General features: G+C 48.7%; 1 protein-coding gene across 1 annotated transcript; it reads right to left on the bottom strand.

Moving 5' to 3' along the window:
* Positions 1–1,905: 1,905 nt before the first annotated feature.
* Positions 1,906–22,386, bottom strand: LOC129337373 (antimicrobial protein CAP18-like). Its single transcript, XM_054990974.1, has 8 exons — positions 22,210–22,386; positions 20,634–20,741; positions 18,240–18,323; positions 16,068–16,154; positions 7,780–7,968; positions 5,436–5,543; positions 4,211–4,294; positions 1,906–1,992 (listed from the first exon to the last, which is right to left on the bottom strand). The coding sequence occupies exons 1-8, from the start codon at positions 22,384–22,386 to the stop codon at positions 1,906–1,908; spliced, it is 924 nt and encodes a 307-aa protein (XP_054846949.1).
* Between the last annotated feature and the right edge of the window lie 1,274 nt (positions 22,387–23,660).

Below are 23,660 nucleotides of genomic sequence, written 5' to 3'. Positions count from 1 at the left end.
CCTCAGAGCTTCCAACAACAACATGCTACTGCAGACAACCTCCCCTTGATGCTGGGGGGAGGTCTCCTGTCCCCCAGAAGCAGCATTTGGGGCAGCAGCAGGGAGAAGTGAGGCAGTCGTGCTCCATGGATGAAAATCCTCTTTGGGATCCAGGTCTCTTTTGCTCTCAGCTTAACCTACCTCGCAGGGTTCTTGTGAGGCTAAAATGGGAATAGCAGCACCATGTATGCTGCCTTGGGAGCTGAGCCGGTTCCCAAGCTAGGGCTGTTTTCTGCTCACCTTGTCCTGAGGGCAAGGTGGCTTGCGGCAAGAAAAGGCCACCTCCACCCCTGGAAGCAGAATGTTAACCCTGAAGCAGGCACACTGGTTAGCAGGGGTCTGGTGGCACTAGGGCTGCCAACTCCAGGTTAGGAAATTCCTGCAGATCTGAGGATAAAGACTGGAGTATGTGGGGTCCTCTGTGATGTATAATGCCATAGAGTGCACCCTTTGAAGCTGCCCTTTTCTCCAGGGAAACTGAGCTCTGTCATCTGGAGATCAGTAACCGTGTTAGTCAGTCAGTCAGTCAGTCAGTCAGTCAGTCAGTCAGTCAGTTAGAGAGAGAGTCCTGTAGCACCTATAAGATTAACATTTGTGGTAGGGTATGCACTTTTGTGAATCACAGCTCACTTCTCCAGACTGGTATCTCACTTGGTATCTGAAGAAGTGAGCTGTGACTCACGAAAGCTCATACCCTACCACCAATCTGGAGATGTTGTAATTCTGGCACCACCTAGAGGATGGCAACCTGAGTTGCAAAGGAAGCAACAAGGGGACAGTAATTGCTTTGCTCACTTATTTTGCTGCATGAGAACAACAACAACAACAACATTCGATTTATATACCGCCCTTCAGGAGAACTTAACACCCACTCAGAGCAGTTTACAAAGTTATTATTATCCTCAGGACAATCACCCTGTGAGGTGGGTGGGGCTGAGAGAGCTCTGAGAGAGCTGTGATTGACCCAAGGTGACCCAGCTGGCTTCAAGTGGAGGAGTGGGGAATCGAACCCGGTTCTCCAGATTAGAGTCCTGCTGCTCTTAACCACTACACCAAACTGGTTGGTCCTTACTGAGCTGTTTCGTGAGTTCAAAGCATTTTAGATTCAGTACTCCGGCGACACAGGTGGGCTCTATTCCACCTTGCAAATAAGCCAATTTGGTCCTCAAGGCTTCTTGTTCATGGACAACCAGCCCCAGATCAAGGCTGTTTCTGGAGGGATCAGGCCTTGTCCCCCCCGCCCAGCACCTGTCGGGTGCAGCCAGTGCCTTTGGAGCATCGTTCTTTGGGGTCCCCACAGATTCTGTGTCTGTGTGCTTAAATGAGCAGCTGTGCAAAGATCACTGTACGAAAGTCAGTGTCCCTTTGTACTTCTCATACCCTCCTTTCTGCATTAGATTGCAGGAGCAGCAGAGAGGAAATCCCAGGTAGTTAAGGAACTGGTATAGAAAGCACTGAGGCTGCTATTGTACTTTGGTCACATCACGAGAAGACGACTCTCTGGAAAAGTCAATAATGCTAGGAAAAGTGGAAGGCAGCAGGAAAAGAGGAAGCCCTAAAACGAGATGGCTGGACTCAATAAAGGAAGCCACGTCCTCCAGTTTGCAGGATCTGAGCAAGTCTGTTAAGGAGAGGACGTTTTGGAGGTCTTTCCTTCATAGTATCGCCATAGGTTGGAGGCGACTTGATAGCACATAACACACACACAGAAAGCACACTTGCCATCAAAGATTAGCTCTTTAAATATATTCTCCTGCAAATGACATTGAACTTAAATGGAGCGATTACAGCAACCAAGCCAATTATGCAAAGCAAAGGTTTCAAAGAACGTTGTTTTCCATCTTCATCGCTTGACCGCTTTTGCAATTAGTGATGGGCATCCCAGAGCTGAACTCCTCTTGAAAATCCTTTCAGAAACCCTCCAAGACCTCGGAACCGGGTGACATGGACTGGCTGAGGAGAGAAAGAAACACCAATTGGCACTTATGTGTCAGTGATATGCCTTGGCCATAGCTGCGGTCCCCTTCCTTCCCTGACCTCAAAGTGGGTAAAGGGCTAATGTCAGTCCTCTGTAAGTGTCTGTGGGAATCCTGTCCTTCGTGAGTAACGTAGTCTTCATGCCATGTGGGTCACTAGCATTGTTAACTACCTGGATTTTGAGCTGGGAGTTTGGAGCAGGCCCAGGGCTTTATTTATTCTGAAAGCTTGCGTGCCTCCTCAGTGGGGTTGCCAACTCCAGGTTGGGAAGTTCCTGGAGATTTGGCGGTGAAACCTGAAGACGGCAGTGTTGGGGGAGGGATCTTAGTAGGGTACGATACCATATGGTCTACCCTCCAAAGCAGCCATTTTACTCCAAGGGAATTGAACTCTGTATTCTGGAGATCTGTTGTAATTCCAGGAGATCTCCAGGCTCCACCTGGAGGGTGGCAACCCTGCTCCTCAACAATAAGCTCTCAAGGTGACTTCTATGCAATTTTTTTTAAAAAATATATCCAGTAATTAGAAACACAGTAAAACAAGATTTGAGTCCAGTAGCACCTTAAAAACTGAAGAGATTCCCGGGACACAAGCTTTCAAGAGCCAATCTTCCTTTGTCGGGTAGCTCTGACTCTTGAAATCTCGTCCCCTGGAAATCTAGTTGGTCTTTAAGGTGCTACTGGACTCCAGCCTTGCTCTTCTACTGTAGACCAACACGGCTACCCACCTGAAACAATAAAGCAAAATAAACAGAGCCAACATTTAAAATGAAGAACTTAAAACCAAACGCCTAACGCAAGATAAATTGACCCACCTTAAAACGCCAAACCCAGCAGAACAGAAAGATATTAAACCAATGAGTATTTATAGTCACCTTCAACAACAAAGAATATATAAAAAATGGGCAGGCAGGCATGTAGACTTTCTCATTTCGGGGTGGGAGGGAGGAATCGGGGAAAGGGTGGAGCCCAACCTTGGACCAGCAGCCAAGGCTTGAAGAAATGCCTCAGAAATAATCCTGATAAAGTAGGTCTTTGGTGCATATGTTATCATTAACTAGAGAGCACCACCTAGAAGAAATCTGTTCATGGTGTTCACTATAAGAAGAATCCATCCTGAATGTATTTTCATGGGGATGGGGGGCCATGGAAACTTGAGCCCCCCCTTGAAATGTCCTCCTTCCCCTTGAGATAATGATAGATATTTTGATAATGTGATTAATAAATGTAATGTGTGTTCAATAAGATGGATTCACAGAAGTCTGTGGCACCCAAATCCCTTCTTATTTCAGGCAGTGGCCACCAGAGGGTGAGGGTTGCCAACTTCCAGGTGGGGCCAGAGGTCTCCTGGAATACGAGTGAACTCCAGATGACAGAGATAATCCCCCTGGCTAAAAAGTCTGCTTTGGAAGGTGGACTATATGGGCTCACATCCCTGATGAACTCTCTCCCCTCCCCAAACTCCTCCCCAGGCTCCTCCCCCCTCCCACAAACCCCCAGCAATTTCCCAACCCAGAGTAGGCAAACTTGAGCCAGAGACGGGCATTGCTGTAAGCTGGGTGCATTGGCAGGATCCAACCCCCAAAGCAGGGGAGCTCTTTGTGCTGTGTTATGTCCTTCCATCTCTGACCGACATGTACAGTAGTCATTAGAGGTGGGCACAAACTGGGAAAATGGCGGTTCGTTGCAGTTCATGGTTCGTTGTGTTTCACGAACCGCCATGAACTTGGCTGGTTTGTGAACCAGTTCGTTTGGTTCATTGGTTCGTCACTTCCAGGGCTGCAGAAGTCTGCAGAAAGCCTACCCCGCCCCCGGTTGCCTAGGTAACAGATTGATTGGCACTGCTGTCTGCAGTGACGAATTGAAAAACAAACCATGTGAGCTGCTCTAAAAATCATAGTGGTTCATCGCGGTTCGTCAGAAATGAGCTCCGATGAACTGCTGGTTCGCAAACCAAAAACCAGCCCGGTTTGTGATGAACTTTGGTTCATATTTCGGTTCGTGCCCATCTCTAATAGTCATCCCACCCCAAGCTAGTAGAAGCCCTCCAGTGGGTGAGCCAATAACGGAGCCCAGCAAGGGCCTTCTGGGACGTCCTGTGGATGTAACAGCCAGGACAACCCTCAGAGAGTGGACCAAAGGAAGGGGAAAACATTCTCCGGAAGCTCCCGGCATCAGCGGAATGGAAAACCAACCTCTTGAATCGCAGTGTCACAGTTAATAAGGATCATGGGATTTTCTGGCTTGGTGGAGAAGTATCCAATACAATCTTTCATCAGCTGCAAAGGAAAGAGAGTGTGTTAGGTCTCCAGAGACTGAAGCCTCTTCTGGGAACCAGGCAAACAGGGAATCCCCACTGGGAAAAGGTCTACTGCAGTGGTTCTCAAGCATCTTCACGTGGAAGCCTAAACTTACTGTGCCTTTTGGGATCCACCGCCAAAGCACCGCAGTGCAGGTCTGGGAGGCAATGCATGTCGATTGCCCTCATTGCCTAACGAACTACAAGTAGTTGGGAATGAGCCAAACCCCTGGGAACGAGTGGGGGTGCAAGGTGAAGGAAGGGGGAGGAATGAATGGGACAAGTGGAAAGAACAGGTGGGAGGAAAAAGCGCTGGAGAGAAAGGGACGGTGTCTGTAGCTTCACTGGTAAAAGCACAGGATTCTGCCAGCCAATTTGGTAAATTCCAAAATGTTAGTGGCATACAGTCAAGCCATGATATGTACCAGCATTTACTGTGTTTAGCTGAGCCCCAGAACTGGTTTTTAAACAGGGTTTACCAACCTCCTGGGAGGGCTTGGAGTTCTCCTGAAATTAAAACCGATCTCTAGGCTACAGAAAACAGTTGCTCTGGCAACTTCAGAGGGTGGACTCTGAGCCAAGCTACAAGTGATGCCTTACACAGTATGGACACTTGTCAGCTTCCCTCAAGTTTTGATGGGAAATGTAGGCATCCTGGTTTTACAGCTGGGCTCTCCATTACAGCTGCAAGACCAAGATGCCTACATTTCCCATCAAAACTTGAGGGAAGCTGACAAGTGTCCAACCTGTGTCAGGAGTCACTTGTAGCTTGGCTCTCCGTGGCATCCCTGATGAGTTCCTCCCTTCCCAAACCCTCCCCTCCCAGGTTCCACCCCCAAATCTCCAGGAATTTCCAAAGCCAGAGCTGGCAACCGTAGGTCACCTTTTGAACATGTGGAGCAGTCATATAGCCATTAATTCCCTTGAGCATGAGCAGAATGCTATTCCCTTCATACCAAGAGGGGACAATCGACCTCAGTCCTCACGAGGGACACTGGAAGGAGGGCTTCTCGGAGAGAAGGTCTGGCTCTCAGGCGTTGGAGCCCCTGCACCGCTTAATAGAAGTCCCTAGTGGAGAAAGCGCAGTGAAAGTACAGCCCCTGACACTGGCTGTTTCTTACCCCATCAGGTTTGAATTCACACTGTTCAGCAACAACATCTTCTGAGGCGGGGCACGTGGTTTCTTGCATGGTGAAGTTCAGCTGTTGAAGCGTTCCAGAGGTTGAATCCTGTCGGGACAATGAGACCTGAGACCAGCAGTGTTGGTTCCCTTGTGAACCCAGCCAAGCAGCTATCTGGGGTGGCACACTGAGGCAGTGGAGGAGGGCCCTGGTGCACCAGAGGGGCGCAGCTCACTCCTGGCCATCGCCAGAGAGAGCGGCGAAGGACTTTGCTCCTGGACTCTGGCTACTACTGGAAATGAGCCTGTCTTGTCTGAGATGAAAATTACCTTCTCCCAGCCTTGGAGGTCCATCAAGGTCAGTGGCTGGTGGATCCAGACCTAGCAGCCTGTCCATCAACCATTAAAAAAAAACACCTTTTAAGCCCCTTAAACCAGCTTGCCCCCCTCCCCCAAAGTCATGCCCCACATCCTGCCTTTATCAGAGTCTTTGGCCCTGTGTAACAAGCGGTTGAACCCTTGTTTGTTTTAAAGGTCAGCGGCTGGCTGGAAGGGCTAGTGGAAAAGGTGGTAACTCAAAGGACTAGCCTGTCAACGGCTACAGACCACAACAGCCACAAAGGGCAAGCATTATCCACAGAGGTGGCAGGTATCTAATGGCCTACTTTTTATGACAACCCAGAGGTGGATTTTTTTTCACCCGAGTCATGGTTTTGAATTTTGTAGCTAGCAGGTCACTTCACATATTACGAAGTCCCCAACAGATGTCTGGAGCTCTGGGCTAGGAATTCCATTCCCAAGCGCACAGGGTCCCAATTCAGCTCGCAATTATGGTATGTGTAGAGATGAAGCTAAGCCCTCTGACCTGAAATGGTTCTGTGGAGCTGCTACTGGCCCCAATGGGGAAAATTACACACTGCCATCAGCACACGCATGTTTCTTCCATGGGGCAAATAACCCCACCCCTGGGGCTATTTCTGGTTGGGAAAACAGTGAGGGGGGCAGGCTTAATCCCCTTCTCCCTATACACCAGGGACTCCTGATCCAAACTGGACCTTTGAATTAAAAATGTTACTGCTATTCAAGTGAATGTTCCTGATTGATTGATTGATTGATTGATTGATTGATTGATTGATTGATTGATTGATTGATTGATTGATTGATTGATTGATTGATTGATTGATTGATTGAATGAATGAATGAATGAATGAACTGACAGCCAGAATTACCCAAAGCTGTGGCAGGCTTGCTCACAAGCGTCTTGCCAGCAGTTCTTTGTTTTTTAAAAAAAAAGGTTGTAATTTTTTTTTGTAATTTGGAAACCTCTTCTTTTCGTAAGCTGCTTTGGGTCTCCCTGGAGAGAAAAGCAGCCTAAAAACGCACAAACAGTATCAAAAACCTTTTAGAGAAAAGGACAGTACTTCAATGGTGAAGCATTTGTTTTGCATGAAGAGGACCCAAATTGGGGAAACAGCCTGAGCCCCTGCTGGTCCAAGTAAGTCTCTTTAAGTGGGCTAGATAGAACTAGGAGCCAGTTTGGTGTAGTGGTTCAGAGAGCGGCAGGACTCTAATCTGGAGAGCCGGGTTTGATTCCCCACTCCTCCACTTGAAGCCAGCTGGGGGACCTTGGGCTAGTCACAGCTCTCTCAGAGCTCTCTCAGCCCCATCCATCTCACAGGGTGATTGTCATGAGGATAACAACACACTTTGTAAACCACTTGAGTGGGCGTTAAGTTGTCCTGAAGGGCAGTATATAAATCAAATGTTAAGTTTCCTCTGACAGTAGAACTGGAAGCATCCCCGATGGTTGCCAGCAACCAACTCAATGAAAACTCTTTCACTGGTCTGGAACTGTGGACTAAAAGGAGAGAGTGAGTGAGAGAGAGAGAGAGAGAGAGAGAGAGAGAGAGAGAGAGACAGAGCCTGATTTTTTGTTATGTTTTATTATCATAATTGTGCAGCTATGAAATTATGATAACTGAAAAACAGTAAAAAGCTTTTTGGCCATAAAGAGAAAAACATTGCCCAATCCCTCCCCAACTACTTCAGCCATAAAACAGAGGAGGACAATTGCAGGAGGGGCAGAATCTTTGCAAAAAGGACAGACTTCTGAGTAAAAACATCCTGGTTTGTTATGGGAAATATTACACTACATGAAAAACTGTATGAAGCTCTGCATTTTAATTCAGCTTCCAGCTGACTGCAGACAAGAAACTACTGAAGAGAAAGGTGTTCAGGGGAGAATTCCGGAGCATGTTTGTCCCACTGATTCTCGTGAGAAGTATTTCAAACATTGTTCGGTTAGATGGAATCAGCCGGAGCCCTCCGTCCCCACCCTTACTTACCATTCCAAGCGGAGGTGTTGCTTCCAGGAGGCGGAAGGCGTTTTGGACACCTGGGCCTTGGTTGTAGATCTTGACCACCTGTGGAAGGAATTCCTCAAAGGTCTTTGGGGCTTCCAGAGGGACGGCAGTGCCGAAACCCAGCAGAAAAAGAACTCCCCAGGCGCTCCTCATGGTTGCTCTGGGCACAAGCTGGAAGAGGAGACTTCGGCCCGTTATATAGGATGAGGCTGCCTCTTTGCGGGATCCGTCCCAGACAGGTCGTGGGCTCAGCTTCCTCAAACCTGCGGCTTTGCATTTTGTCCACAGACAGGTTGACCAATATTGGAAGACAGCCCATGAAGACATGAGGCTGCTGTTACTGAAGCAGACCCTTGGTTTGTTGCCTGCTGAGACTTATGGTCATTCTCCTGTGAAGGAAAAAACAGTCAGGGTTACCAGCAGGCCTGGGTAAAAAGGCCCTGTCCATTTAATAGAGGCTTAATGTGTGGAAATAGACAGGTGAAGCTTTTCATGGCATGGAGCTAAATATTTAGTTTAACTAGCAACAGAGTCCGTCTTTTAAAAAGGGCCCTAGAAAATCCAGGAACGCCGGGCTTCTCGACCACTGCGGTGCCCTCTGGACAGATGGGCCAGCTCGCCTGGCCATCCCGCTGCGGTGGTGCCCTCTGGAGGCCGTATTGGCCAGGACGCTCTTTTTATCCTGGTGCTCCTGTGCAGGCGCACCAGGATAAAAAGTGAGTCGTCGCCAATATGGCTCGTTTTTTATATGGAAAGATAATAAAACATTTCTGTGCCACCAAATAAGGTCCCCAAGCCAGCAAACATCAAAACATTAAAACATTTCATTGTTAAAAACTGTTAAAATAATGTATATATGTGTGGTGGCGGAGAGTGCTGCATTTTTATGACTTATGGCACACATACACACACACACACACACACACACGTGGAGTTTTCATGGCAAGAGACTAACAGAGGTGGTTCGCCATTGCCTGCCTCTGCAGCCCTGGTCTTCATTGGAGGCCTCCCATCCAATTACTAACCAAGGCCGATCCTGCTTAGCTTCCGAGATCTGACAATGTCAGGCTCACCTGGGCTATCCAGATCAAAGTACAAATAAAGTAATTCTATAAACATACACATAATGCCAAAACCAGAGAAGAGGGTGAAATAACATCACTTGACAAATAACATCCTGTTAAACCTCTATACAAAGGACAGTTCATTTTTTTCTTCCAGGCAGGTTAGCAACCCTAGCTTGGGGAGTTGAGCAAAAGAAGGGCTGCATGGTATACCCTCCCACTGGTCTTTCCTCTGCCTCTGGCTGCAGACGCCTGCACATGTTTTTCATGTTATACAAGAGTTGGGTTTCACATGTCTGCTTGCTAGCAGGCACCCTAAAACATGAGGAAAGGGGCCGTGGAGCTGGCGGAGAAGCTGTGCGGGAGGGCTTCCCCACACTTCGCCTCCCTGCTGCTCCCAGACAGACCTCTGAGGGGTGGTGGAGCCAGGGAGAGGCTGTGCAGGAGGGGTCCCCTGTGCTTCACCTCCCCGCTGTCTCTGTGGCCCCTCATAGGCCTACTGCCACTGACTCACTTTTTATCGGCGCAGGCGCACCCCAGGCTTTTTATCAGCACAGGCGTCCCCTCCTTGGTAGCGCCGGGGGCAGACTACCCCCTGCCCCCCCTCGATCTGGTCAGATGCAGCATCTGACAAAGAGAACTGTGATTCTCGAAAGCTTATGCTACAGTAAAGTTGGTTAGTCTTAAAGGTGCTACTGGACTCTTTTCTATCATCACTGCAGCACACAGCCAAGCGGCCGCTGCGCTGCTGCCACCACCACTTGGCTCAGCTTGCTCTAGGGATGTTTTAATGTTCCAGTCCACCCTTGCGTTTTAAGCTCCAAATTCATCCCTGCTTTTCCCCCATAAATTTTGCAGGGTGAGAATGGAGGGCAAGCATTTGCTTTGGAAATGTACTTAGCAGAAGTCTGTTTTGTAAACTTTGCCGAAATGAACCTCCCTGGTTCCCTGTTTTTCATGCAGTTCTTTCAACATCGATAGAAATCAACACTGACGTCACGTCAGGTCTCTTGCTGGTCAATTGGGCTCTCACATTGTCTGGTGGAAAGTTTGGGGTTGCTGCAGGCTTTGGTTAAGCCGAAGGAGGGAAGGTTTACTGATCAAGTGAAACCATCTCATTTCATATTCCAAAGGTAACGGGCTCGTTGCGTTTCCTCTGGCATTAATATGGACCTGTGAGTTTGTGTCTGAGCGGTGGAACTCCTGCTTTGGACACAGACAGACCCAAGTTCAGCTCTGGCATCTCCAGTTAAAAGGGCCAGGGGCCCAGTGATGTGAAAGATCTCTGTCTGTTAGACCCTGAAGAGCTACTGCCAGTCAGAGCAGACAATACTTGATGGATGAAGGGTCTGACTCAGTAGGAAGGCAACACCAAACATTGAGCTTGTTATTGTTTAAGTCTATGAACAGTGGGGTGGAGGGCATGGGTTTGCTGTAGGCCCTTGCAATGAGACAGCCATGTTCACCCTACTGTTTGTACTCCATGGATGAATGCTCTCAGGTGGTGCCCTAAAATGTGAGAGTGTTCATTTGGCAACATATCAGAAGGGAGCGCGTCCCCTGACTGCTTCCTATTTAGGAGCTGGGCAGTCGGTATGAGCTGAGAGCAAAGTGGAGCTGGGTTTTTTAGCCTAATTCCTTCCCAGGTCATGCTCACTTCTCCAGCAGACCCTGAGCTTGGAAGCTGGGGGATTCTGGAGGACCTCCAAAGGGTGGGAAACGGAAGGGGCAAGGGGCCTGGGAGAGTAACTGGCAAGGGCAAGGCAGGTGAGAAAGGTGGATATTTATAAAAGCTTCCAGGGCAGGATGGTTCTCAGGTCTGAGTGATCCCAAGTTTTCTTGTTCCTTGGATATTTCCTCACACCTTGCATCCCACTCCCCACTTAGTTAGTAAAAGCCGGATCTGGCAACCAGAGACTTTTAATATATTTTTAAAAACCCAAATCTCTTTGGGTTTTCAATCCTGAAAAACACCTGAAAACCAGTCCTGGTTTCCAATCCTGAAAAACACCAGGCGAACAAAATACTCTATACCCTACAATAGCCCTGCAGAGAAGATTAGCATATCAAGCACCAATCCATATGCAAAAGAACCTCCTTAGGATACAGTGAAGCCTCCCTCCGTTAGCATTCCACACCCTGGGAAACTCTTACAGGATGACTCAGCCCAACCCCACCCCTCCTGAGTAGATATAAATGACCTGCCAACATCTTTTCCACACTGTGACACTGAGAGATCTCTGTCTTTTGGTGCTACACCTCTGAAGATGCCAGTCACAGCTGCTGGTGGAACGTCAGGAACTACAATGCCAAGACCACGGCTATACAGCCCGGAAAATGCACAACAACCAAATCTCTTTGTTTACAGATGTACAGTATTAGGAAAGGCAAAGCACCAAGCACACAAGCTGGCCCAAGCAATATTGGTTTGCTGGTTCACCTGATCTGCCCCAGTAAAAATGATGCCCCCACCAGCCAGTTATAGGGACCATTTTCACAGTACCAAGAGGGTGTGCCAAGAAGGAAGCGCAGCCGTGTCGTCTCTGCTGGCAGTTTACGTGCAATTTCAAGGGGGTGCAGAGAATAGCCAGCACGTGGTTGTGCCTGCAGCACTGGCTTGTTGTGGGGGAGGGGGCAGAGATCTGGAGGTGTGTATGGACACCTCCTGCGTGTTTGGCATGCCAGGGGGAGAGGCTCTCTTGCTGTCGCTGTGCAAATCTTTCAGCTGCCATTCCTGGAATCTATGGAATTAAAGTGGCATCTTAACCCCTCCGACCTTAGGAACGGCATTCTTCTCCTTGGCTGGGCCATTTTAAACTCTTCTCAAGGGCGAGGTCAGACATAGACAGAGGACTTTTCGGAATATGTTGTCTTGAAGCGTTGCGTGCTTTTAACACATAGGCCCTGTGGGGGAGAGGAGAATCCTACATAATTTTATTTGTTTTCCTCCCTCCTCTTTCGCTTTTTATTGTAATTCAGGGCTTTTTTGTTGACTCCTTTATCAGTAATCATTCTGTAGAATTTCCATTTGGTTTAGTGAGGCTTGGAAAACAAATATATTTATGCATTTAAAAAAACCTTCATCCTCTGCTTCAAATGTTGCTGGAAGCTAAAGATGCCGAGTTTCACACCGGAAACTCCAAAATCCCCAAACAAAAAAGAGTCTTGTGGTCTCTTAAACAGAAGCAATTCTTGATCGAAGTCCAGGAGCACCTTTAAGACTAACCAACTTTATTGAGGCATAAGCTTTTGAGAACCACAGCTCACTTATGATGAAGAGAGCTGTGGTTCTCGAAAGTTTATGCCTCAATAAAGTTGGTGAGTCTTTAAGGTGCTACTGGACTTTTTACTATTTTGCAACTACAGACTAACCTGGCTAACTCCTCTTGATCTAAACAGAAGCCGCTGTATGTCCCTAAAAGTTTCTGCTTGTATAAATCTATTCAGCTTTAAGACTTCTTTTTGCTTCTGCAGCAACAAACTAACTGCACCACTGGGATTACTAACCAATATTCAGTAGTCCAAGAAGGCCCTTCAGATGACATTTTGGTGTAATGTTCAAAGCTACTGTCACAGATCTGGCCAGAAAAATAGGGGGATTGTTGCTGGATTTATTGACCAAGGAGATCATAGACGATGTCTCTGCACAAAGAAACAGGGCTATCCTGGCCCCACAGCTAGACAAGCCGCAGCTAGATCTAGAATAGAGCAACCTTGGACAGGGCAGGAAACAAAGGAGTAATGCAATTGTACGGCTTTGTGTAGATTAGAAGCCCTCTAACCCGCATCAATAGATATTATTTGTTGAGACCCAGAGAGTGTCTGAGAATGGCAGGAATATCCAACTTTGCAGAAGGACAGATGTTTCAAGGATGGGTGAACTGGTCGAGGGCCAAAAGATATTCATATGTATGAGACATTTGTGATCACTTATTTTACATAGACTTTGTTAAGATAAAAAACAGCAAGAATGAACCAACAGTTTTCATTTGTTTTAAGAAGACACTTCAAGTATAGGTAACTTTGTATGGTGTTGAAATTATATATCGGCAGCCTTCAATGCAGTAGACCATGCCATCCTGTTGAGGCAACTGGAGGCAGAAGTGGGTATTAAGGTTGTACCTTGGACTGGTTTAAATTGCGTTTTTTATAGGACTGCTGTTGGAGACCTGCCTTCTCACAACTCAGGCTAGCCCGGAAGATGACTTGACAATCTGGCCATTTGGATCCTTGCCATGGTAACATCAGGACTTGACTACTGTAATGCACTGTGCGTAGGTCTCCCCTCTAAGTTAACTCAGAAACTCCAGTTGGTGCAGAACTCTGCAGCTCATTTATTATCAGGAGCTAGGAGGAGCAGCAATATTACCCCCATTCTGCAGTCATGGCATTGGCTCTCTATTGGTTACTAGGCTCAATTCAAGGTATTGGCTATCACCTACAAAGCTCTGCATGACCATCTATGGCACTGCCTCTCTCACTATGTTCTGCCATGGCAGCTTCACTCATCTGAACGGCCTTCCGCAGGTGCCACCTTGAACATGGGCAAAATCAAAAGCTGCCTGTACATGTGGCCCACAATAAGAGCCCCGTGGCGCAGAGTGGTAAGCTGCAGTACTGCAGCCCAAGCTCTGCTCACGACCTGAGTTCCATCCCGGTGGAAGCCAGGTTCAGGTAGCCGGCTCGAGGGTGACTCAGCCTTCCATCCTTCCGAGGTCGGTAAAATGAGTACCCAGTTTCCTGGGGGTAAAGTGTAGATGACTGGGGAAGGCAATGGCAAACCACCCTGTAAAAAGTCTGCCAAGAAAACATCGTGATACAACATCCCCCCATGGATCAGTAATGACTCGGTACTTGCACCTTTACCTTTATCCTTTACATCCTTTACATGTGCCCCCCCCCTTTCTAGAATGGTCTACCTGAGGAAGTTAGGAAAGCCCCCGTTCACCTGGCCTTCTGTAAATAATGCAAAACCAAATTATTCAAGAGGGCTTTTTACTCAGATGGGAGGGCTGGACTGTCAGAAAGTGGCCTCAAGAGATGTGTAAGTAAAGGGATAGGGAGGGACTATAGATTTTACTACCATTGCTTAATTGACATTCTAGCTGTATCTGAAGAAGTGAGCTGTGACTCACGAACGCTCATATCCTTCCACAAATGTTGTTAGTTTTATAGGTGCTACTGGACCCTTGCTCTTTTCTACAACCATTGCTTAAGTATGATTCTACTGGGTAGTTCCTATGTCCATCTTCGAAATGCATATGCTCTGTTTCAGCATTTCTTCAGCTCTGTATTTAGCTTATGCTGGCTTTAAATCTTTGCAAATTTGTGTATATATACTCATTGTATGTCTATTGAAATGTCTTTGAAATTGGCTGTACTGAGTCACACTGTGTAATCTGCCTTGGGTCTCAGTGAGAAAGACCGACTATAAATAGCATGAACAAAGAAAAAAACCAAAATAATTAATTAGCCAAGAATGTGTGCCCTTATCAAGGGGGAGAGTTAGCTGTTGTTAGGAGATAATACTATGAGAATTTGAACGGAACGAGAGCTTGTGTCAAGATGGTGCTCCGTGCTTGTAACCTGCTTGTTTTTGGGGTAAGATACTTCCTTGAACTCATGTCATTGCTCTCATTTAATGATCTATGTAGCAGTGGAGGATAGGTTGATTTTATGTTGATTTAGCTAATATTAAGAACGCTGAATAATCATGTTTTAATAAAGGTTTAGAATGCAAGCAGAGATTCTGTAATAGTATTTACTCGTGTTCTACACCTGGCAACGGATCTAAAATGTAACCTGCTAGAAGTTAACCTGATATAGGAAAGCTAACTAGACACTCAGAGCCAAGCTACAAGTGACGCCTGACACAGGTTGGAAACTTGTCAGCTTCCCTCAAGTTTTGATGGAAAATGTAGGCGTCCTGGTCTTGCAGCTGTAATGGAGAACCAAGCTGTAAAACCAGGACGCCTACATTTCCCATCAGAACTTGAGGGAAGCTGACAAGTGTCCAACCTGTGTAAGGCGTCACTTGTAGCTTGGCTCTTAGGTCTTCTTAGGGTCGAGCTACAAGTGACGAATGACACTTGCCTGGCAAGTGAACAGACTCAAGTGTATTCCTCCCTGTTCACTTGCGCTCCACTTGCGCTCCACTTGATCAAGCGGAGCGCAAGTGAATGGCAAGTGAACAGGGAGGAATACACGTGAGTCTGTTCACTTGCCAGGCAAGTGTCATTCGTCCCTTGTAGCTTGACCCTTAATTGCACACCTATATCTGAATTAGGCCTGACCAGAGTACTCCAGAACACTATGTTGGGTTGGATCGGAACAGCTTCTCCACTCAGTCCCACCCAATTCCCATCTGCGCTGCAGCCCCCATCCTGCCTCATTTTGTCCATGTGGCTTCCACGCTTCCCAGCACAGCTCTTTGAGGGTGAAAAAAATGGGCTTTTCTCCTGCTTTCACTAACACAAACACTGGCAGGATCCAACCCACTGAGAGTTATGGGAGATGTTGAACCATAATCAGATGCCGTTTGGATTGTTCGTAGCTGAACAGAGGGCCCAACTTGATGTCAGAGGAGGCAGGTCCACATCTATTTATTTGCATTTCTTTCCTTTCACATGTAAATGGGGTTTGTCTCTCTCTTTTTTTTTTTAAGTGAAACTGGACCATGTGTGCGAGGGGGGCCAAGCCTTGCTCCCCAGCTTCCCTTGCTGTGCTTGAGTGTCTGAACCACTTTCCCCCCATGGATCTGCTTAAGCCAGGCCGGAGGGCCAAGAAATCCCCGCAGAAGAACCAGGAGGTAAAGCAAGGGAAGGGCGAAATCAGCTCCCCTCACCGTGCCTTGGGTTTTCAGTAAAATAGAGTCACCCTCATCAATGGAGAGGGCGAGAGACTTCGAGTGGAAATGCACATTTGTGGATTGCCTGGGGATGCTCAAGTCTAGGATTTTATGACCGGTCCTCAGTTTATGTGCAGGCTGCTCTTGCTAGGTGCACGTAAATGCACCACAGCAAATGACACGTGGTCCGTGGGAAAAGACAATTTATTGCAGAAGGAAGTTCTATAGGAGCCAGAGAAGAACCAAGAAAAATCCTGAGAGTGTTTCCAATTGCACAGAGACACGCCCTCCAGTGGGGACGCCTCAAGTCCATCTTCCTCTTTCTCTGGAGCTCCTCAGCCAGCAATGTTGCACAGTACAGATGCAATCCTTGGGCCGTATTTCTTTATGAACGCGCCAATTTTCTTCACCCACTTTTTAAAACGGCCCCTTTTGATACGCTCCAACTAGAATGGGGTAGGGGGAAAAAACAGACACTGCAGGTAAAGGTTTTCAGGGCGGCATCCCCCACTCCCCCCACCCGGTAGCTGGAAATCCTCTTTGGCTCTCATTGGGTCAATCAGAACATTTGCACAGCGCTCAGGGACGGGCTTGGGAATCGGAGGCCCTTTCATTTCAGAACATAAACAGCGCCACCGTCCTCCTCACTGGGCGATCCATTTGGGTTCCTGAACCCACCCCTAAGACCTTGGCCCAAAGCCTGCAGCAAGAATGCTCTTCATGGGTGAGACGTGGGTCCAGAAAGGGAAACACCTGCCAGTGCTCGGCTGACCCAACAGAGTCTCCCCCAAGAAAGGAGCCTTGGCTGGGTAGAAGGGAAGAACCATGTATACCTGATGGAGCTCCTTGGAGGAAGGGTAGCTTTCAAATGTATAGACAGAGAAACAGAGAGGTGGAGTGTGGCTGGCTCAGGAAGATGGTGATGCCTAGTGGACAGGGTTGCCAACCTCCAGGTGGAGCCTGGAAATCTCCTGGAACTGATCTCCAGACTATAGAGGTTTGTTCCCCTACCAGTGGATGTTTCCCTTCTCTTGTCAAGTTTGGTGCAGTGGTAAAGAGCAGCAGGACTCTAATCTAGAGAGCCAGGTTTGATTCCCCACTCCTCCACTTGAAGCCAGCTGGGTGACCTTGGGTCAGTCACTTAAGAGCGGCAGGACTCTAATCTGGAGAGCCAGGTTTGATTCCCTACTCCTCCGCTTGAAGCCAGCTGGGTGACCTTGGGTCAGTCACAGCTCTCTCAGAGCTCTCTCAGCCCCACCCACCTCACAGGGTGATTGTTATGGGGATAATAATAACACACTTTGTAAACTGCTCCAAGTGGGCGTTACGCTGTTCTGAAGGGCAGTATATAAATGGAATGTTGTTCTTGTTGTCAAACTCTTTGTGGCTAGTGACATCTCGGCCCCATCTGTCTCTTCTTCACACTGGACAAAACCATATTAACTGTGGCAAATCATCTCCCCTGGAGCCCCTCACAAGCGATGGGGTCTAGGGCCCACTGGCCCCCTCTAGGTCACACACTGTTCAGGCTGTTCAGGCACAAACAAGGAGCCAAAAGGTATTTAGACAAGTTCCTCTTACGGTACCTTCTGTTTGCTTCATTCGGGGCCTCTCCCCTCCCTGCCCAGCCACCAGAACAAGAACTTCTTGTGATGTTTGTGGCAAGCAAGACAACAGTCCTGAAGAGCACTAAAGGGACATTGAGAAAGGCATGGCTTGCCTTGGTGTCTGCACACATTTCTTTCCTATGTGACCACTGGACAAACAGGTCTTGCAGGTTTTGGAAGTGGTACAAAAACCTGCCAACGTTGTTCAAATGAGGCAACAATCTCTCTTTCAAAATGCCCTCAGAGGTGTTCTCTTTTCTCTAGCCTGGGTGTATCCCCCCAGCAACAAATTCAAGCCTTGGCTCCATGGCAGGCACAAATGGGAACCCAGGAGAATGCTAGAAGCTTCAGATGGCCAAGATAAGATCATAAGAGGTTCTGTCCTCTTATGGCCCATCTAATCCAGCCTTCTTTATCACACGGTGACCAACAACATGCCCTGGAAGACCTGCAAGCAGGGCACAGGCGTCCTCCTTGTATCTGAAGAAGGGAGCTCTGACTCTCAAAAGCTCACAGCCTGAAAATCTTGTTGGTCTCGCCGCTGCTGCTCTGCTGCAGACCAACACAGCTACCTTCCTGAAGCAGGGTACCCTGGCCGAAGCCTCCTTCTGTTGTCCCTCCCCATCAGATGGCATTCAGAGGTACACTGCCTCTGAACATGGAGGTTCTATTTAATCCCGATAAAGCTGCTTAGAAGCTTCCTGCAAGGCACCTGTAATGGGTTCACAATCCTCAGCTCTCAGCTATGCAATTAAGCCCCCAATCCCCTCCTCTCCGCCCCCTCAGCTTTCTGAGCAGCCACAAATGGGAGGTGGCACTCTGGGGCGCCTTGCAGGGTTAGATGGAAGGAATTCAGTGCTGGCTTTGGCAGGGTCCTCTCCCTCTGCAGTCTTGGCAGGCCAGTAATGCCAGCCCCACACCTACCTCCTGGGCCACACCCTCACACTGGACCACCATCAAAGGTGGGCTCTGGGCAGCAGAATAGAATCCGGAGCAATCTCGGTCGAGCTACACAGAGAGAGAGAGAAAGGGGCCATGTCACTGCCTCATCACCAAGCAAGGAGGGCTCGGCGCAGATACAGAGCCAAGCTACAAGTGACGAATGACACTTGCCTGGCAAGTGAACAGACTCGCGTGTTTTCCTCCCTGTTCGCTTGCCATTCGCTTGCGCTCCACTTGATCAAATGGAGTGCAAGTGAATGGCAAGCGAACAGAGAGGAGTACACGTGAGTCTGTTCACTTGCCAGGCAAGTGTCATTCGTCACTTGTAGCTTGGCTCTCAGTCGAGCACAAGCCATAAAGGACAAAGAGACTCTCATCTCAGAGTCAAAATTGGCTGCCTGTCATTATGATCCATGCTCCAACATGCGCTCAACTCCAGGTGGCTTCACTGCTGTGCGGGGCTGACTTCACATAGCCTGGGGCAGGGCCTGGGGCTCCTGGCAGGGCCCACTGATGCCAGCTCCCCCCACCCGCTCAGTTGCTAGTGCTCCACCTCCCTGACCCCAGATGCAAACACTGCCCCTCGCCACTGGGCTGTAGTGAGCTGTGCGCATGGGCGGTGGAAGGGCTTGTCAGCTGGCAGGGGACGAACACAAAGGCAGCGGGGAGGGTGTGCCGGTGGGAGGGTATGAGCAGGGGCATGGCGACGGGCAGAGGAGGTCAGGGGGCCGAGGGAACTCTCTGCCTGCCCCACCCCTTAAAAACCCGGAACTGGCCCTGCTGCCACGTCCAGGTAACCGAGTGGATCAGGCTTGCAAACCTCTAACCCATGAAGCCAAACACAAGCCACAAACCATGTCTTATGCCCTTGTAGGACTATGACAACTGCAGGCTTATCGAGACCCCAGGGGGACTCTAGGCCTGGCTCGGGGAGAGATGACAATGCTGTGTGTGGCCTGGTGCGTCGCACGCGGTGGCCAGTGTGTGCATGATTTACTAACTGGTGAAGACAGACTTCATACTTTCATTCTTACAGAGCAGAGTTCATCTGGTGAGTCATTAATTTCCTTACTAATGTTTGAAAAGAGAATGTGTTGAAAGAAGCTCTGGGGATTGGTCGGGTCACAGAAAGCCAGCCAATCAGTTCTCTGCTCAGCTGCCTTCTGTTTCAGCCTGTTCTTCCCCCCAGAGCTTGGACCCTGGAGAGGTTGGAGATTTTTGGACTGAACCCAATGAAAGCACCTCCGAAGTAGCTTCCACTGCTGTAAAAAGGTTACTGCTGTAACAGGCTCTCCATAGGATTCTTGGAATAGAAGCCTCTCCTCCTAGCCTGATCTCACCGGAGGCGTTCGTTCGCTTGCTGTGACTCCAATTGGGCATGCTCAGTGAACAGTTTTGCTTTTGCAAAGAGCAGTGATAGGTTAGGGCCAGAGGCCCTTTTTGACCTGAGTGCCGGATATGTTGGCATGCTGGCAAATAAAGGTGTGTGTGCGCCTGGGGAGGAGCTACCAGGGTTGCATTTGGCTAGACACAATGGGAGTAAACAAAGGACTTGTGCTACTGTCAATGCCTCAGGGATTGATCTCTGACCTGGCTGGTGGCTGTGGGGGTCTGAGAGGTGATGGTGGCCATAAGCCATGCCAGCCAGTTGCCCCAGCAGACCTGCCAGTTCCTCTGCCTTGGATGCATGAGTAGAAAACTGGGCTTGTTTGCCATGCAAAACGATCTGGCATCCTACTGTTTGGCAGGTGTGCCCAGAGCAGCGGATGCCCTGTAAACAGTGTGTGTGCCTTGTTGGTATGTATCACTTGACCTCCTTTATCTCCCTCTCCTTCTCGTGCTCCGTCTCTTGCAGTCCAAACGATGGGTGTTTGGAACGTTGCATACGAATATCTGGATCAAGTTGTCCAAGATCTACGGTTCTAGAATTTGTTATCCTACAATGTTGAATGGCGTGGCTTGTATAATTAATATAAATTGAACATCTTTGCATGCAAATTCGACAAAATAGATAAATAGGTGCAAAGTTGCTTGGTTTGTATTAGAATACAATTCAAGTCCAATATTACCGTAAAGATCAACATTTTCCAGGACAGACGCTTTCGTGAGCTCACTTGGTCAGCCCCATCATGTCATTGATTTGTATCACTTATACTTCCAAATTTAGCTAAGTTATACTTTACAATTATGTCTGATCAGCTGGACACGAAGAACCGTGCAGGATATTTATAAGTTAATTTTCACAGCACTGAGGATTAACAAGAGTCTCTCAGGCAGCTGAATTCTGCCCTTGGTGCTAACTTTTGTGCTTGCAACACAACCACAATCATGGGAAACTGGCTTTTCTCATCCTGCTAACGTACTGCAAAGTCTTACCCCATCATCTTTGTAGTCACACTGGTCAATGTTAGAGCTCTCCGCTGCCTTGCACACCGTCTCTCTAACGGAGAATTTCAGTGGCTGAATAGTCAGGGCAGAAGGATCCTGAGAGGGAATTTAGTAAAAGGCTCACGTCAGCTCTTTTGCTGCTTGGAACCACTCACTACCCCGACCACTCAAGAGGGGCAGAACGTTGGAACCTCCCAGGCAAACACCATGGAAAGCACTCTCAAGCTGACACCATTTATACAGAGAGATAATGAGAATAGAGTTTGCTGTTGAATGAAGAACGTGGGAAAGATTTGGGGTGTGGATGGAGAAGCAGAGAGATGGTGCGTGGGTTAGTGTGTTGGACTAGACATGGGCTCAATACCCATTGCTACGGAAGCTCATGGGTTGACCTTGGGCCAGACACCGTTTCAGCCTGGACTACTTCACAGGGTTGTTGTCAAGATCAAAACGGAGGGATCTTAAAATGTACTACACAGAAAGATCCCACAGGGAAGTGAGGGAACTTACAGAGCTGGGCAGCTGCTGCATTTGCTCCATCTGACTGCCCGTGCCTCTCCAGGGTCTCGGGCAGAGCTTCCCAGCACCTGGTACAGACCTTTTAATTAAAGATGTCAGGGACTGAACCTTCGTCATATCCCCTTCTCGGGGGGGTGGGGTGGGAAAGGAAGATGACTAGTTTCACCTTTTGCCACTTATCTTTGGAAGGCTACATTAGCAACTTGCCTGGAAATACACTCCATGGGCTTTTAAATGGCTGTCATGTGTAAATGCTGGATTTTTGTGGACTCACAATGCATACCATATGAAGGCACACACATAGTGCAAGTGTGATGTTCAAAGGCATTCTTAGCGGCTTGTGTGAAAACGCCTATCATGTTAAACCCAAAGCGAAACGTATTTGCACATTCAGAAGGTCCGTGCTGCAGGAACCTTCAGTGATGGGAGCACATCTGGCAGGAGCTCATAGGTGCTGCCCCTGGAAGTGCCTCCCCCTGGAATTTGACTGGTTTCCTCACGGAAGGCCTTCCCATATCAGCTAAAGACTTCCTTTGTTTCAGAAGGCTTTTCAAAATCCAGTTCTTGCCCTGGTTTTACAGCTGTGTTAAAAATGTGACAGTTTCAAATGCTTTTGGATATTATCATGATGTGTGTTTATAGACCTCATTTTCTTCCCTACTGGGGAGAAAAGCAACTTATATCATTCCTACCTCCATTTTATACTCCTCACAACCACCCTGTGAGGTAGGCTAAGCCGTAAGAGAGTGACTGGTCTGAGGTCACCCAATGAGTCTCCATAACAGAGAAGGACTTGTCCACATTCCACTACGACACTTTAAGCATGACCCCAGGCCAGCTGTGTGAGCTACCTGGAAAAAGGGGACACAAACACAGTCTGAATAAATAAGCAAAATGGGGGAATGTTGATGATGCCGAAGGACTGGGGCCTGTCGCAGATCCCAGCAATGAAATGGCTTCCCAAATGGTTTCACTGGGACTCATGATGACTTACACCAGCAGACACAGCCAGGCACCCATGCTGGAACGCCCTGCGGCTACTCACCCAGTCTGGCTGTGGCTCAGGTTCCAGCAGCCGGAAGGCGTTCTCCAGGCCCGATTCCTTGTTGTAGGTTTCAATAGCAGAGGCAAGGACTTGCTCATAGCTCAACGGAGGGGGCGGTGCAGGGTGTGCAACGGCTGCTCCAGCAAAAAGCAGGAGCATTGCCCAGGAGGTCTGCATCTTGGCTTGCCACAAGGTAGTGTCTGTTTGTGGAGGCTTCGGCTCCTTTTGTAGCCCACCTCTTCTGGGGAAGGGGTGGTCTGGCATCCTGCCCTGCGGGCTAGCGTCTTATTGACTAGGTGGTTCCCCTCTTCCCTCTGCAAGAAATGCCCGTTGTTGGCCAATGTGTAAAGGTAGGCTATCAGTTGGATGTGAGGAGAGGAACCACTGCAATCCCTGGGTACTGCTTGCAAAATAGTCCTCAGGGTGGCACAGGGAGGGGGTCGCCTTGCTGGGGAAGTTGGAGCCAACGGCGGGGGCGGGGGGGGAGGCTCTGCAGGGCAGCACCTGGCAGAGGAGCAGGTCCAGCCAAAGGTGGTCTGGCTGCCCCAAGAAATGTCTGCCCTTTGCCTCCTCTACTGGACTGCTCACAGCATCGCTGCAGGAATCCAGCCTGGACCGGTCAGGCAGCAGCGTGAGCTCAGTACCTGGTCTACCAGAGTCTCTCTACACGAGACATGTGACACGTGAAGAACACATGTCGGGAGATGCAATGGTAGCCGGGAAGGGTAGTTTAAAAAGACAGAGCCGGCAGCCGGGCAAAGGCTTTGCTGTACACTGGAGCTGTGTGAAGAGGCTGCGAAATGCCAGAAGGGAAACTTCAGCCCATGATAACCTCTTCAGGTCCAAGCCCAGCTCTGGGAGGCAGCTCCAGCCCATTTCCATTCCTCACTGCCCTCTGGTTGCCATCCCACACAGTTTTAGTCTGGAGAGGTTGTTGTTACCCAAAGAGCAGGGCCGTTTCCACACGGCTCTCCGCTGCTCATAACAACCCGGAATATAGCGAGAAAAACGCCGAAGATCGCATTTTCTCGCCCGAGATTTGTGTGACGTCATGTCGCGCAAATCTTGCGTGAGAAAACGCGATCTTCCGCGGTTTTTTTGCAATATTCCGGGTTGTTACGAGCAGCGGGGAGCCGTGTGGAAACGGCCCAGGTCTCCTTGTGAGTAGGGAGGCGAATTAGCAACAAGGAGAAGCTTGCAAGAAGGGGTAATGGGGATCTTTTGCGCCTTTGTTTATGAGGATCCCTTCCTCTAGAGAACCCTTTCAATAAGCAGGCAGATGTTCAATCAAAACAGGGTATTTATTTAAAATACTACAGATCATTTGCACACAAAACACGCAGCACACACGCACACACACAGCTAACTAGAAAAGGCAGGGAGGAAAGTTGGAGAGAGTTGCAGAGTTGGCTTTAGAGTTACCAGGTCCAGAAGACTGAGGGTGTCCGAGG

Source organism: Eublepharis macularius, chromosome 11, assembly GCF_028583425.1.
Source record: "Eublepharis macularius isolate TG4126 chromosome 11, MPM_Emac_v1.0, whole genome shotgun sequence".
Classification (NCBI taxonomy): Eukaryota; Metazoa; Chordata; class Lepidosauria; order Squamata; family Eublepharidae; genus Eublepharis; species Eublepharis macularius.
The sequence above is the reverse complement of the archived record's forward strand: the minus strand, read 5'-3'. Positions and strand labels throughout refer to the sequence as shown.